Here is a 17139-nt window from a genome sequence, read left to right as displayed (position 1 = left end):
ATATATATATATATATATATATATTTATATATATATATATATATATATATATATATAGCAACATAGAAAGATATGTCATCAATATCTAACAAATAATTAAATTAGGCAGCTTTGCTTAAATCTAGGGTTGCAAAGATGAGTACACCCTTGTATTATTTTAGTACATAGTATATCTTACCTTACTTTTAAGAACTGCACTGACCCTTCTTTGCATTGCATCTACCAGTTGACAACATATTGTGCTGTCTATCCTGTTCGACTCCTGTTTTTTTTTTTTTTTTTTTTTTGGGGGGGGGGGGGGGGGGGGGGGGGGGGGGTGCTGCTCCACTTGTCTCTTCAAAATTCCCCACATGTCCTTAACAGGTTTGAGGTCTGGTGACATACTTGGCCACTGCAGCACTTTCACCTTGTTCTTCCTTTAGAATGCAGCAGTGGCCTTTTTTGAGTCCATGCTTCCTTCTTTCACTGGGTCAATTCTTACACCACATTTGCATAGATATTTTATCTTGTCTTCTCTTTTTTTCATCTTTCTTTGGTAAACCCCTCCAATGTATCATTACCTTTGTACTCTTAAACCATTTTTATTACTACCATCTTTTCATTAGCAGCTTTTGAGTTGTATTGTATTTTGCGCATGTGTGTGCGCATTATATTTTCTTTTGTAAATGATATGTTCTTTTCATCTTTGTCGTTTTTATGATACTCAGTATCATTCAATTTCAAATTAACCTTACACATTCAATTCCACTGCAAATTACAATTTTTAAGTTTTTTATTTTTTTTTTTATTTTTATTGATGCAATTTTATTTCCTAGAACATGAACAATTTACAAAACCCATCCAGCTGCCTCTGTTAGGTGGACTGTGGGAGAAAACAAGGACATTATAAAAGGGGCATTACAAGAATATTGACCATAGACTCTGTCATTAGGGTTTAAACTGGTGTGTTTGGGTGTTGGTATTAGTTCATGTAGCCTACCTTGTTTAAATGGGACGTTGTCCTTGTTGGAATTGGCAATAGGGCTCTAGCAGCTGGAAGGCACACTCACAGCAGCTAGGGTTTGTGCTGCAGTTGGCAGTCAGTTGTGTGGTCAGGATCGCTGCAGGAATAAGCATACCCGCTGTGGCAATGCCAATATGCAAACCTACATTCAGTAGCCGTTTAGCAGAATGACACCACTGAGGTTCTCTAACAGGAGTCTCCAGCTGTTGAGCATCTGCAGCAAGGGTCTCCAGCTGTTGAGGTTCTCTAACAGGAGGCTCCAGCTGTTGAGGTTCTGCAGCAGGTGTCGCCTGTAAGCTCTCATCTCTCTGCTCCTCAGGCATTTCCAGTTGTTCTATAGTTTCAAATAAAAACCTTGATTCCTCTCTGAAATTCTTTATTCCAGCCAGTTTTTCCTCCTCCTGCCTCATCTCTAGCTGGTTCTCAAGATCATGGAGTGACTGTCTGATTTCCGTTGTGAGTGTATAATACTCCTCTACCAGTTGCTGCTTATAAGCAATTTCATTGTTTTGCTTGGCAATTAGCTCATCTTTATTCAAGATTAGTAGATGAGTCTCCTCCACTCGGTACTGAAGATCTTGCACGGCTGTCTTCAGCTTTTTATTCTCTTCATTCTGTTTCTCTTTCAGAGACTCCAGTTGGGCCAGCTCAGCTGTAACCATGTTATTCTGCTCGTTCAGAAATTCTTCCTTTTCCTGAAGATGATGCAGTGCTGTCCTCAACTTTTCCATCTCTATCTGTTTTTTCTCCATCAGAGACTCTACATGGGTCAGCTTCTGTGTTACCTCCTCTTTATCCCTGTGGACTTCCTGAGCCTCTTTCACTTGGCACTGAAGATCACAGACTGCTGCTCTCAGACTCTCAATCTGTTGTTGATTTCTCTCTCTCACATATTCGAGGTCGGCCACTTCATCAATGAGGCTGTTGTTCTTCTCATTAAACATTTTCTCTTTCGCCTGCAGAGCATAAATCTCTGCCTTCAGATTGTCATTCTCTGCCTCTTTTTTCTCTGTCTGAGATTCAAGCAGGACTAACTCAGCGTTGATGGTCGTATTCTGATCACCCAGAGAGTTCAGACCTCCCTGCAGATTCTGCACTGTTGCCAACAACATCTTGTTCTCGCTCTGCAGTTTCTCTGTTAGGTGTTTAAGTTCAACAACCCTTTGTAGCAGCCCATCCTTATCACTGTTGTCTTGCAGAGCCTTCTCTACAGGAGTGTCCAGCTGTTGAGGTCCTGCAGCAGGCATCTCCTGTAGATTCTCATCTCTCTGCCCCTCAGGCATTTCCAGTTGTGCTAAATTTTCACCAAAAGCCCCAGATTCCTCTCTGATATTCTCTATTCCAGGCATCAAGTCGTTCAACTGCCACATCTCCAGCTGGTTCTTAAAAACAAGGAGTGATTGTTTCATATCGATTTTGAGCGTATCTAACACCTCCATCACTTGCTGCTGATTAGCAATTTCGCTGTTACGCTTTTCACATTGCTCCCCTTTTTTCAAGTTTACTTGCTGAGCATCCTCAACTTGACACTGTAGATCACTTACTGCTGCTCTCAGACTTTCAATCTCTCCTTGCTTTATATGTTCAAGATGAGTCAGCTCAGCAGTGAGGCTCTTGTTCTTCACATTTATTCCTTTCCCATTTTCCTTTAGAATATGAATCTCTGCCAACAGATTTTCATTTTCAATTCTTTGGCTCTCTCGCAGAGATTCAAGCCGGGTCAGATCAGCAATAATGTTATCTTTCGTCTGGCTCAGAACCAATTTTTCCTCCTCTAACTGTCTTATGTAAATGTCGTTTTTCTGCCTAAGACTTTGCTCCTGGGACAAAAGGTTAGAGACCTGGGCTAGTTCTTCCTTAATCTCTGGGATTTTACTGACTGACTCCTGCAGTCTGCTGTTCTCAGTCTTCAGCTCAGTTACCTCCAGTATCTTTACACCCAACTCAGAATTTAGCCCCTCCAACTGGCTATGCACTTTATGAAGCTCTTCTTGTTGTTTCGTATAGTTGCTCTCTTTGGCCCTTAGCTCATTTAACTCCACCTCAAGTGCCATTAACTCTGACTGGAGCTCAGCATTGTTTTCATGACAGGTCCTGCTTTCAAGGAGTATTTGATTCATATCGGTTTGGAGTTTGTTATACTCGTCAATAATTTCCTGCTTAGGAGAGATTTCCCTGTTTTGCTTTTCAATTAGCTCATCATTATTCTGAGCATCTTCCACTTGATGCTGAATATCACAGATTTTTGCTTCAAAAGTTTCATTCTCCCCTTCAGCAAAGTGGACCACCTCCTGTTTTAGCTGGGTCCCTGATTCCTCTCTGCAATTCTCTATTCCAGGCAATATGTCCTCCCCCTGCTTCATCTCTAGCTGGCTCTGGAGATCAAGAGGTGATTGTTTCATGTCGATTGTAAGTGTATAAAACTTACCACCTGCACACACATTTTCATTTTCAATTCCTTGGTTGTCTACCAGGGATTCAAGCTGAGTAGGTTCAGCAGTCATATTTGTTTCCTTCTGGTTCATGACTAATTCTAATTGCTCGTGGAGGTTGTCTTGAGACATAGTTGCTTGAACTGTTAATGATAAATTGTTTTCACAGCTTCTCAAAAGAGGCAAATATTCAGTTCGTTGTGTAGGAAAATGACTGAAATTAAATAAATAATAGATTTATGTCCCTGTATACGACACGTGACGTCATTAGTGACGTTTTTCGCCCTGTCCGCTGATTCCTATGCCATGATCTAATGTGACGTCATAAAACTCTTTACCTTGTACTTTGATCCCGTGTATTATCCTAGTGTGACGTCATATCACTCGTCATTGGTGCGGGGGGGGGAGGGGGCTAGAAGAACGATAAACATTACAACCAAATAAACGGATAAAGTATTATTACAATGGACGTATTGTCGTAATTGTAACTGTATGTGCGCAGCGCTGCCGTGGTCAGTGCGCCTGTCTGCTGACGATGTTGCCTGTAACATGTGACTTGGCTTCTCGCTTTTTATCTTAACATCTGTGCCATATCGCGCCCTCTCAATGGCTGCATTTTTAGTTCGTTTTATAAATATAGATACATAAAGTTCATATAATTTCTCAAATCAGTTTTAGTTCTAAAGTAAATACAAGACTGGACAAGATTTTGTATACAGTTTATTGATTGTCTGCATCTCTCTGCACAATCACATTGTGAACTCATGTGTCACCTCCTTATTCCAAACACTAGATGGCAGGCATGACTTATTTGGAAATAAAAAAGACTTCAGGAATACTTTTGGTTGGTGTCATGTTACCTTCAGAGGTAATTTTACATCACAAATCGATGAATTACTTTCAAAAAACTTCTAAATTCAACATTTGCATTACTGTTGTTCAGATGTTCAAGTGGTAGAGCCGAGTCAAACAGAAAGAAGAAGACTGCCAAGCTTCATACACCTGCAGCATATTTAGTCTTGTTTACTAATTCTCTTGCTTCTGTTTGGGATCTGCCTCTCTAAATATAATTATCACATTGTACATCATTTAAATGTTACTAATTTATCAATAACTAATAAATGTGTTAGACTAACAATATATGTACCACCAAACAACCCACATTCAGCTCATTGGAAAAGGTTAACAAAAACAAAACATTTATGTAGGTCACACGAAAAGATATATCTCAAGAACGCAGATCTGTTCATGTTTCTCGTAACGAAGCTGTAATATTTCTGGTGTAAGGAACCTTGTTTGTTGACTGGGTGTCCACTGGGGAGCCAGCTCTCATTTTATTCATGGAAATCATAAACAGCTGGAATAATGGCACCAACCTGAGCAGTCATTCTGCTGGAGCCCATCGCTAAAAGAAGGCTCTTTTTTTTTTCAATGCTGCATATTTAATGATCTTCTTCCCCTCTGGCAAAATAAAGATTTGAAAGAAACATTAGTGTCAAATGGTTAGAGATATGGTGTTGCTTCTTAATCCATGAACTTTTCAGCTTTATGGCAGCATTTATGATTTGCATCACTCTTTCATACATGCTGAAAATGTGAAAAGCCAAACACCGAAAAGCTGGCTGAGAACGAGGAATGTAAACCTGGAACTTGATGGCTCTGTCTTAGGTTTCACCTGCTCACATTTTACACCACAGCCGTCCAGCTACTCCCGTCTCTCCTCAATGCAACTTGTCAGGCTCATGCATATTTGATTGTTCGCCCAGTGGGCTGCTATCAGATGAACCTAACTAGGCGAAGGGGTGGTGCTGTGGAGTTGACGATGGTGACGATGAAGATGATGATGATGATGATGATGATGATGTGTAAAGGAAGGGGCTGGGTTTTGGAAAATCAGCAACACCTGCCCCTCCTCACCAGGAATGGATGAGATATGAGATGGAGAGGAGATCTACGTGGATCATTCAGTTCAGCTGCAGACAAAGAGGACTCACAATGCCTAGAGGGTAAAAACTGGATTCTACACTTTTATCTGCTCTCCTCCTTACTTATCAGTATTGGATGGATCTTCTGGAGATTAAACAAGCTCCTGAGGCTCTCACTGCATGGTACTTTGGACGGAGGACTACTTCAACATCATCCTCCCTCCAGCTCTTCTCTGAATCATCTCTGACAAGTGGAGAAGAAAGCCTGTGTTACCTCTGAGGGACCCTCGGCACCACTAAAAGGTGGAGCCAACCACCGGTGCCACAAACTCAGGGAGGATGAAGAACAGCTTCTAGTGGATCCCCCCCCCCCATCCCCCTGTCTCTTAGCAAAGAGTGCGAGTGAAGTATCCAGATACTGTTTTGAGATAAAAAAAAAAACCCAGAAAATGCCTTTTGGTGGGTTAGCAGGTTTGAAGGAACAGGTGCTTAAGCCTGGGAAGGAAGAAGTGAAGAATACTGTGGGCGACTCTCTAGGAAAACTACAAAGGTGAGCAGGTTTGCGTGGAGAGTGGTGGGAAGACTGTGTGTGCAGGGTGTTTGAACTACACTCCTTGGACTACATGTAATAAACTCAGTCTTTGCAGACCATGTATTGTTTTCATGGTAGAGATTTTTTTATTTATTTTTTTTAAACAAGCTCGCTCCACTAAGAGGCTGAAATATCTACTGTCAGAGAGCCTGGAAGCGAGAACATTAAGCCCAACGTGTTCACGAGATCCCGGTGATAAATAAATATTTGATTCTTGTGCTTGCCAGGCAATGCCAGTGATGTAATCACAGATTTTATTTTAAGACATTAATACATATTTCATATCTGATACATATTTCACAAAAGGATGTGTGTGGTGCTTGGAGCCTCCATATATAAGGGAGATTGTTGTCATTTAAGAGATAAAGCACTAAGTAGGCAATTTCCTGGGAAATGAGATTTGTGTATGTATAATTAATGTGTGTACTTTTTTTCTGGTAGAAAGGGAATGCAGTGACTTACATTATGAACCTGTGGAACATGGCAAAGAAAATGTCTTTGCTGTTGCTTAAAATAGATTTATTATTATTACTATCATTATTAACAATAAGATGAGGAAGAATGAGCACAGTATAGATTTTGAAAATAACGATATGACTTTTTTTTCTCATGTGTGTAAATTATTTTTTATTGAGTGCAAAAGAGATTATAAAAGTTATATTTCACAAGATGGGACATTAATTAAATAACCCATTAATCCAAGTTCGTGTCAGGTGAAACAATCTGATCTAGTCTCTAGTCTTGTCAAAGACAAAAAAAAATCAATTGGAGATCAATTTTTTCATTTGTTTCTGTGCAAAAAATGTATGTCTTGCTTTTCATCTTGCACTTTTAAGCTTTAGTATGTGAAGTGTATAGCTTTACATTGATCCTTGTGCTACCAAACATCATAAACACAGACATAATTGAGAAGAAAAAGCCCTAATATAAAACATACTCAAACATTAAATACTCATGGAAGGCTGCATGATTTTGTCCATATGTTTCAGCCATTTTGGTTGATGCACCAATTGACAACACTTTTTAAAACCTGAGCACATGAAGTTAGTGATCAGGCAGTAACTTTTAACCCTGCTCCACCGTCCTGTCTTGTGCTGAATGTGAATTTCTGATTATTGTACCCTTTCTTTGAGAATTTTTCCACATACGTACATCCATGTTTGATGCATCTGTTCTGCAAGAGACATCTACTAAACGTACTGTACTCTCAAAGACAGAAGAGACAGATTAAGGTTAACAGTGTCCATAATCAGCTCCATGATACTGATATCCCGTTTCGTTGTCTGTATCTTCGCTGTCATTTAAGGGTTTTTAGACTCACGTCTAAGTCTAATATCAGACAGACTGTATTCAAAACTCATATTTTTAACAAAGAAGAGATAGCCATCAGGCACACACAACACCAGTCTGTCCCGCCCGTAAGAATACTTCCTTTTCTAGATCAGTGTATTATTCCACAATACATAATATGACATGAGAATGATTCGAGTCCACAAAATCTGATCCCAGTTTCTTGTTAATGTGCTGGAGGAGAACTCCAGTGAAGATCTGCTTCTGCAGGTAGATGGACGCAGTTCATGGCAGCAGGGAGACAGGGAAACAGATGGATTCTGGGTTTGTGGAAAAGGGCGGTTTACCTGAAAGCAACCTGATAATAGCAGTGCTGTGACCTTTTTAGTCGTGTGTCTTGGCTTCACCTCCAGCCCTCTGCAAGTGAGCGGAGAGACTTGTGTTACTGTTACGGACAAAAGCAACAGGATAGGACATTATCATGTGAATATTGCACAGAACCACATTCTGTACATGCTTATATGATTTGCTGACAAATTCTGTTTATAATATCACAGAATTTAGGTACGTTGGACTCTGAAAGTAGAGGAAGAATACGGATAAAGATAAATAGTTTTACTTCAGGCTTAACAGATAACAACTGACTGTTTTTTCTTGCTATTTGCTCCATAGGAAAATAGATGGTAGCAATGTAGAAGAAGAGGACAACATTGAACTGACGGAGGATGGGCGTCCAGTGGCATCAGCACCACGTCCTGCCCCGCTGCTGGACTGCAGCTGTGGCGGTCTCCCTAAACGCTACATCATCGCCATCCTCAGCGGACTGGGTTTCTGCATCTCCTTTGGAATTCGGTGCAATCTTGGCGTGGCCATTGTTGAGATGGTGAACAACAACACTGTCTATATCAATGGGACTCCAGTGCTTCAGGTAGCTGGAGGATTTTGGGTCATTGACTGTTTAGGATTTTTTAGTATGTATGTTTCTTTTCTTGTTGCTTGCAATACACTCATAAGACAATACAGAAAAAGACAAAATTGTAGGTTAGCCATTATAATTAACACTTTTTGGGATGTATTTGGGATTACTGGCAAGATACTAAATGAATGCTGTTTGATGATAAAACTTAGTAAATGATAAAACCACGGACACTGTCAAATTGACAGTGCTTTTATTGCTTCTGAGTTCAACATTGAATTTTTAAAATGAGGGTGATCTGTGTTTTTTAAGTTTCATTTTTAAAATTGTTCATTTTCCTCTGAAAACCCTTTTTTCCTTTCCCTTTTCAGAAAGCTCAGTTTAACTGGGACCCAGAGACTGTGGGACTGATCCACGGCTCCTTCTTCTGGGGTTACATCGTCACTCAAATCCCTGGTGGTTTCATCTCCAACAAGCTCTCTGCCAACAGGTCACACACACACTTAATGACTTCATGACTGTTCTCAGTGTGTCTGACAATTTATTGACGATTAATCAGTGCTGAAAGTAATTGTTGGTTGTAGCCCCAGAAAAACTGTGATGCTGTTGATAAGGAGACAGAAACTGTTTGATGTTGCATGTGAGGTGTGCTGAGACAGATGATGGTTTCTGTGTGTTGTTGACTTTTTTTAATCACGGATTAGTCTAAGTCATGGCTGCTGCAGGTCTGGCCACGTATGTTAAGAAAGGATCACATGAAGGACTAAGAAAGACGCGCCTCCTCAGCCCATGCAGTTAAAGGGTTAAAGCTGTATGGTGCGGTGAGCGGTGCTGATGGAGCAGATAGCAATCCTGTAATAAAAGCTTCACAGGAAAAGAGGACACACCACTGACAGAGTTAATAATGAAAGATCCTGCCTCTGATTTCTTTCTGAAACACCAGCCACTGGAATATTACAAGTGTCACTTACATGCTGTTTTGGAAAAAGAGAAGGAAGGGGGGATGAGGTGAAGGAGAAAAGAGAAGGGAGCTAAGTGGCACCGTGGTGATGAAGCAGAAACTTGTGGATTGAAAGGGATGTCTTTATCTCAGTCCATGGCAGAGGCAGAGGTGTGAGATCTGTCTCATTATAAGAGATGCTTTGACCGTCAGATGTTTGGAGATATACTGCCTGCCAATATTAGACATCTAATTTCAGACACTGGGTCGCATGTGTTTGTTGTGTTTTTACCTGTTACTGACAGACCTGAATAATATCACAATGTACAACAGTCTGGCACTAAAAGCATTATTGCAGGAGTCCGTCATTTCTAAAAACGAACAACTAATTATTCATTGTTAAGCTCCCTGGAATTTACTGGGTAATGTGGTACTAATAAGTGGGAAAAATAAGGATCTCCTTGAAATTATTTTAAGATTACTTAAAGACTGGAAGGCTGTAACATAATCCACCTACCAGCACAAGTAACACGTGCACACCCTTTTGTGCATGTGAAATGGCAAATGGCAAATGGCAAGACACAGCGCTGTTTTACACATTGGTTTCAGTGCACATGAAACAAATGAGATATAACGTGTTAATGAATGAGTTGTAGACGCACTGGTAGGCAGATTTTGTTACCCTTTGGCAGAGAGAGGTTAGCTTTGTTCCCCATTTCCTGTCTCTATGCTAAGCTAAGCTAATTGCCTGCTGGCTGCTGTGAATAAACACATTTCACAAAATGTCAAACTATTCCTTTAAATCTATAAGTGATACAGGTGGATATTGACATTACCTCCTCTTCTCTCTTACACAAAATGATGACATTGCTGTTTTTCTACAGGGTGTTTGGCGCTGCCATTTTCCTGACATCAGTGCTGAATATGTTCATCCCATCAGCAGCAAGGGTCCACTACGGTTGCGTCATGTTTGTTCGCATCCTGCAGGGTTTAGTGGAGGTAAGAAAAAATAAAAAGTTCACTGATTCACGTAAAAGAATAGTTTAACATTTGGGATTTTGAGATATAGATGAGAGGATCGATACCACTCTAATGTCTGTATGATAAATGTGAAGCTAAAGTCACTAGCTGGTTAGCTTAGCTTATAATAAAGTCTGAAAACAACCCGGTCGCAAAATCTAGTTATCTAGTTATATGTGGGACTGTTTCACTGCTCCCTGCCAAGAAGTAGCCTGGCACATAATTCTCTGTAAATGAGCAACATGTTATTCATTGTGCAGATACGAGACAGGTATCAATCTTCTCATCTATTATTGTCAAAAAAAAGTGAATAAGCGTATTTCTCAAAAGACTCAAACTATTCCTTTAAAGCATACAAACCCCAGGTTTCCTCTCAAGTCAAACTTTGACCTTTGCCATCTTCCACATCGTGTCCCTGCTAGGGTGTCACCTACCCAGCATGTCATGGGATGTGGTCCAAATGGGCGCCACCTCTTGAACGGAGTCGACTGGCCACCACCTCATTCTGTGGTGAGCGATGTCTCCGTTTCCTCTTGTCAGTCTTGTCAGTCTTGTATTGTGCTACAGAACAATCCACAAACTCTCCCAAACTGACTGACTCAATGATAGAAATCCTACTTGTTCAGTTCACACACCCTTATAAGTTAGAGTGGGGCTGGTCAGCAAATGGACACGAGAGAGCTTATTTTGTTTTGCAGATGTAGTCCACCGCTGTCCGTCCTGAAATTAGAATAACCACACTGCACTTTAAACTGGTGCCATGACAACCCATGCATCAATACCCTCTTGACATTGTCTGCCAATGAACATGGCTCACCTGCGTATTATGAAGGAGCTCCTCCATCTATTCACCTAAATGAAGCGTCACATTGCTTACTGTCCAAAAGCACTCTCATGCTCTCTGCTCTATTCAAAACAACAGTGTTCATGAATCTGTCAGATAATAGAAAACACATTAAAACACCCTTTCCATCAAGGCAGTGCCAGTGATTCATTTTGACAGCATTTTTTTTATATTAAACATATGTGTTTTTTATTTATCACATTTTCATCACTATACAGTGTAGGTTTTTTGTTCGATTGAAGGCACTATGACTCATTTATTTCAGTTGTGTAGTGCAGGTAAATATAAACAACATATATATTTTTTTCCTATCTGAAATACATTTAGATAATTATCACTGAGATCCTATGTTACTGCTGGCATAATAATACCTTGACATTGAAATTTGACACCCATTGTTCCCAGGATCCTATGCAGGAGCAGTGATCGCCATGCCTTTAGCTGGAGTGCTCGTTCAGTACGTTGGCTGGTCTTCTGTCTTTTATATCTATGGTAAGGCTGATTGTTGAACGAACACGACAAACAAAAAATAACACTTCATTCACACACATAAGAATAATGCGGAAGTGAAAAATAGTTTTATGAAAAAATGGAAAAAAGTGTAAGTAATGTTTTTTTTTTTTTTTTTTAATAAAAGTGAGAGGCTGCTGCCAATACAGTCACCAACAGTGTCCAAAACTACGAACACACGTTATATGTCCAAAGGTGCAAATAATTTGTTAATCTATACACAATGGTCATCTTAAGCCTCTGGAATAAAACCAAACAGCCAAACTTAAAAGCACTGACAGTCCATAAACATGTGTGTTGTCATAGACAAATGCCTTTTTTAGGATGTTGTGTTAGGGATGTCTGTGTTTTGCCAATAATGTTAGAGCTGATGTTAAAACACATTGCAATTAGTTCGTAGTAGTTCGTTTTAAAAAGGGGATATATAATAAATTCATTTGGTACCACCATACCATAAATCACTCTTTGTCAACAGTTAGAAAGTCTTAACTAATGGGTTTTTTAATGGTCAATGAATCATGCTGTTTTATAAATAAGTTGTAAGCCATTAATAAGAACAACTTTTGAGTTGCCAGGTTGTGAAAAATTCATCTGCGGTTTATCATCCAGCAGGACACTTGTCTTTCAACAGGAAGACCCTCTGGACCACTTACGCTACCTTCTGGAAAAAACCAGTAGAGTTCTGGACAAAAATCCATTCATTACCAACTTATTAACATGTATAACTGCAGACATGCTGGCTTATTGGGGAACAAGGTTCTATTAATTGATTACCAACATTAGTACCATATAGAAAGGATAAACACCAGCCAGAGGATGGTTTATAACAGATCTGTAAAGCATTAGTAAGACATTAATAAGCCATTAGTTACAAATTATAAACCTGTTGAGTCGTTAAATAAACTAGTTGTCATTTTAGCGTCATGCAAAGTGTTTTTCTTAATCCTTGACTGGCACGTTGCTATGTGGCAGTTATACTTTGTATGCTTTGACCAAAAAGTGTTATCTGAATATGCTTTTGAGTTTGATTAAATTGATTAACACTCACATAAAATTCATACTTTGCCCAACGTGTTTTAATAAAAATGTACTCTGGTTCTTCTGTGATATAATCTCATGATTTATTGATGTAAATTAGCATTTTCCTGTCTGGGCTCTATGACTCACACCTTGCTCATTTCGTTTTCATAATGAAAACTCTTGTGGTCCAGAGAAGGTGTGGGCTTCTTTTAATTAGTTTGCCCTTGAGCTGCTCTGTAACTCTTAACAAAGCTTTCACTACAAAGATGAACATCTTTAAGTGTACGTGTAAGAATTAATTCACTTTTTTGTTGCTGTCTTTTCATGTAAAGGTGTTTTTGGGATCATATGGTATGTCCTGTGGCTCCTGCTAGCATATGGAAGTCCTGCTGAACATCCCACAATCACAGATGAGGAGAGGATGTATATCGAGTCCACCATCGGTGAAACAATGCAGCAACTTAGTGCAACTGAGGTGTGTACATGTAATGTGCTGCCAATTTCCTTGGATGGCTGTGCAGGTTTTTTAAAATCATTTCATCGTTTCCCAATCACAGAAATTCAAGACTCCGTGGCGTCGTTTCTTTACCTCCATGCCTGTCTACGCCATCATCGTGGCCAACTTCTGCCGCAGCTGGACCTTCTACCTGCTCCTCATCAGCCAGCCGGCGTATTTTGAGGAAGTCTTTGGATTCCCCATCAGCAAGGTTGGTCTCACAGTGTCACTACAGCAATTCAGCTGACAATGAGAAATATTCATAAAGAGAGATTGTTCATCGCAGTTACTTTGTTGTCTTCTGAATGTGTGAACCCCTGACAGGTGGGGATCCTGTCTGCTGTCCCCCACATGGTGATGACAATCGTGGTTCCTATTGGAGGACAGCTGGCTGACTTCTTACGCAGTAACAAAATCATGTCTACCACAAATGTGAGGAAACTCATGAACTGTGGAGGTACGTCATAGTAAACTGAAAGCAACACATTTTGTGATTCTTTATGTTGACATTGGAAAGAGACTCACTAACTGCTTTTATTGTATTATAGTGTCCCCAAATCATAAACTTCCTCCAGTAGTAGAAGTAAAATGTTAATTGTTTGCTCCACATCTCATCAGCCATTGCTTTGTTAGCTTTAGCTGGTGCTAAAATATTTCTATTGGTGTGAAATAAGAAAATTTAAGTTTTAAAAAATTAAGTTAAAGTTAGATTAAGTTCAATTCTTTTGTCAGCTATGTCCTTTGCTATATATGTTTCTGTAAATTTCAAAAAATACATTAAAAGTTTAAAAAAAAAAAATCAAAAACATGACAGTGTAGTGCACAAAAATGTCCCTGAGGAACATGTTTCTGTTGTAAACGAGTCCTGTAGGAATTATGCAGGACTTTGTTGTAACCTCACCCTCACTTCTTACAATTACTTGGTGTACATGATCTCGTTTCTTATAGCCACCAATGCCCCACATTCTCTTTTTCTGTATTTTCACAGGTTTTGGGATGGAGGCTTCTCTGCTGCTGGTGGTTGGGTTTTCTCACACTCGAGGTGTCGCCATCTCCTTCCTAGTTTTGGCTGTAGGCTTCAGTGGATTCGCCATCTCAGGTAATACCACATCTGCACCAAAGAAAAATCTGTGTATCATCTGAAATGTTAGATTTTTATTTTGACTCTAAACCAAAAACATGAGGGTTTAGTTTGAAGCATGAGTTATTTGAAAATACTCAAATGCACAGAATGTTGCAGCTATGATTTTTTTCTGTTCCAGATTATGAAAGTCTAAAAATTTAAAAGCAGTACTACTTTTTCCTTTGGGTATGATGCAGTATACATGCATTAGCCTGCCAAGCCTTCACACAGGCCCTTCTCCTGAATATTTCATAGATTGTTGTCATGGCAACAACAACATAAAAAATCGAAATGTGCATGTGGAACTAAACCATGTTCAGTTTTACAAAATATTCAAAAGTCCTGAAATCAAGAGGATTTTGTCACTGCTCACAGTAATCGAGTACTGTTATTTGTGAACGTGGTCGCTAGGTTTCAACGTCAATCATCTGGACATTGCTCCTCGCTATGCCAGCATCCTGATGGGAATTTCTAACGGGGTGGGAACGCTGTCTGGAATGGTGTGTCCCCTGATTGTTGGAGCTTTGACTAAAAACAAGGTGATTGTTACACGTTTACATATATAGAATTTTAACATATAATTTTTAGTTGTTTCACCAGTAGCTCATACACAGTTTTCTTATCTTGACTGTATCTGAACATGTTTTCTTACGGCCTTTCTTCATCTCGTATGCTGTTGAAATTATTTTATTTATGTCTAATTATGTGTGTGTATATGTGTGTAAAGCCATTCCCAGCCCCTCTGTGCATATATAAAAAAAAATTACCAGGCACTGAAACGATGTGCTTCACTGAGGTTTTTCCCCATTACATGTATAAAATATGAGTAGGTTTGCTTTTTGATGAAACACAGAGCTGCTGTGTGTAATCTTGCACCTATCAAAAATTATTGTTAATAATTTATAGCGCTGTAAAATTTATTATACACATTGCAGCTGTAGTATGTTCAATGCCGTAAGTAATTCAGAGGATTTACATCATTGCCTCACTGGTACATCATTGAAAGATATGTAAGTCTGCTTCTGACAGGAAATTCATCGACTATATTCGTCTCCCCACAGACTCGTCTGGAGTGGCAGAATGTCTTTGTTATTGCGGCCATGGTGCATTACTCAGGGGTCATCTTCTACGCTATCTTTGCCTCGGGAGAGCAGCAGGACTGGGCCAACCCCGAGAGCACGAGCGAGGATAAATGTGGCATTATTGATGAGGACGAGCTGGCTGAAGAGTCAGAGCTCAACAGTGAGAACATGATGGCTCCCAAAAAGAGTTATGGAACAGCAGACAATTCATCCGGTCGAAAACAGGGCTGGAAAAAGAAGAGAGGCGTAACCATGCAAGAAGAGGAGGAACATTGCGGGAATGGGGACTACCAGGACCGGTACCAGTGAGACCGGAGTTCCCAAACACTCATAACCAGCCTGGAAATGTGAGAAACATGGGAGAAGTGGCAGAGAAAGCAGCATCATATGTACCTCAAAGCTGCTCTTTTTCACCAGTTTAACTATAATGTACTATAATGTTTGCAGAAAAAAAATCATATGGAAACACAACTTTAAAAAAGGCAAAATGCTAAAATCAAACACAATTTTATTAACATGAAACATCAACCAATACATAATAAAACCAGAAATTGGACAATAAATTTTATTTACACTGACATATACTGTAGATTAGTGTGCTTAATACAATAGAAAGCAAACGTCTGACCAATATCTATGGACCAACTAGTGCTGTGTTAAAGACACATGAGAAACACATATCAGCTTTCAAACCAGACTTTACTTTTCGTCCAACCTGCGCTGACCATTCTCCATCTGTGCAAGCAAACGCTGACTGATCTTGATGTAGCTTACTTTGAACCACATGGACAGTTTTTGACATGTTTTTGTGTCAGCTATGCAACGTGAAAAGAGACGTGCTTCTGGAATGTAATAATGGGTTTGACAGCAAACCACAGTGTTAATGTAACGAGCCTTATTGTTGTTGTTTTTTTTTTTTTGCTTGTATGTATTTGCTGTTGCTGAATGATTGCATTCTGTCACTGCTTCGCTCGCTCTTCTTTGTCTGAGCAGATCACCAGCTCCATTTGTGAGGTAGCCCACTTCTTCCAACGTTATATCAGCTTCATTATTTATAGCGCTCTGAGCTCATAAAGAGATGAAATGGCTGGTGAGTTCAGTGCTGATGTTACTCCGTGAAGCATTTAGTGAAACTCTATTTATTCCTCTGGTGTTTGTCTTTTTGCAACTTCTCAGTGTTTGATACATGAAGACCCAGTTTGTTTTTAAAAAATAATGTAGGGGAATGCTTCACTTTGATCACAAAAGAGAAATTCACACTGTTCATCATTACTGCTAAAGAAGAGGAGAGAGCATTGATTTGATTTGCACTTTACTTGAACACACCAGAGATGAAATAAACTACATTTCTAATCTGTATCAATATTGTTTAGAGGCATAAAATCCAAAAAGAGGTTCTACGAGTAACATGCATGAAGTTATTCACCATTTCATCTTACTTTGTAACTTGAAAAAACTATTCAAAAAAAATATGAAAATCATTTATAATCAAATTACAGATTGTTCAGTGAGTATAATGGAAAACAAGACTGAGCAATCTACAGCCATGCTAGCGGCTCCATGAGGCTGTACAGGCTAAATGCTAATGCTAGCATGCTAACATGCTCACACTGACGATGCTAACATGCTGATTTATGTTTATCAGGTACAATGTTTACCCATTTTAACATTTGCTAATTAGCCCTGGATGTCTAAACGTCTCAGGATGAATCCAGTAGTTGTTGAGAGATTTCACTCAAAACCATAAATGTTGACCTCATGGTGGCGCTAGAGGAAAAGACTGGGGATAAGTCAGCAGGCTACATCCTCTGGCAACCATGAATGTCTTGTATAAAATTTAATGGAAACTGCCGTTGTTGAGATATTTCAGGCTGAATCAGCGGTGGACACTGCCATCCCTGGAGCCACAAAGAAAGAAATAAACAAGCTGAAAAGAAATACTATAA

The 17139-nt window shown here is 39.5% G+C and overlaps 2 protein-coding genes across 2 annotated transcripts; one reads left to right on the top strand and one right to left on the bottom strand.

Moving 5' to 3' along the window:
* Positions 1–984: 984 nt before the first annotated feature.
* On the bottom strand, positions 985–3405 carry LOC130176212 (paramyosin-like). Its single transcript, XM_056387162.1, has one exon. It carries the CDS (start codon positions 3403–3405, stop codon positions 985–987), a length of 2421 nt encoding a protein of 806 aa, XP_056243137.1.
* Positions 3406–5186: 1781 nt separating this feature from the next.
* slc17a8 (solute carrier family 17 member 8) lies at positions 5187–17139 on the top strand. The gene is made up of 12 exons (XM_056386845.1): positions 5187–5910; positions 7915–8170; positions 8530–8648; positions 9983–10097; positions 10541–10628; positions 11368–11454; positions 12825–12967; positions 13050–13199; positions 13313–13445; positions 13977–14087; positions 14523–14650; positions 15173–17139. The coding sequence occupies exons 1-12, from the start codon at positions 5810–5812 to the stop codon at positions 15500–15502; spliced, it is 1761 nt and encodes a 586-aa protein (XP_056242820.1). The 5' UTR covers positions 5187–5809; the 3' UTR covers positions 15503–17139.

This window comes from Seriola aureovittata, chromosome 10, assembly GCF_021018895.1.
Source record: "Seriola aureovittata isolate HTS-2021-v1 ecotype China chromosome 10, ASM2101889v1, whole genome shotgun sequence".
Taxonomy (NCBI): domain Eukaryota; kingdom Metazoa; phylum Chordata; class Actinopteri; order Carangiformes; family Carangidae; genus Seriola; species Seriola aureovittata.
This window is presented reverse-complemented; position numbering and strand designations above follow the sequence as displayed.

Bases quoted from the DNA above. Each gene is read 5' to 3' on its own strand.
- LOC130176212 (XM_056387162.1), bottom strand. From the start codon at position 3,405: ATGAAACAATCACCTCTTGATCTCCAGAGCCAGCTAGAGATGAAGCAG.
- slc17a8 (XM_056386845.1), top strand. From the start codon at position 5,810: ATGCCTTTTGGTGGGTTAGCAGGTTTGAAGGAACAGGTGCTTAAGCCT. The intron at 8,649-9,982 runs GTCACACACACA...GTTTTTCTACAG, and splicing joins AACAAGCTCTCTGCCAACAG to GGTGTTTGGCGCTGCCATTT. The intron at 10,098-10,540 runs GTAAGAAAAAAT...TGTCCCTGCTAG, and splicing joins TCCTGCAGGGTTTAGTGGAG to GGTGTCACCTACCCAGCATG.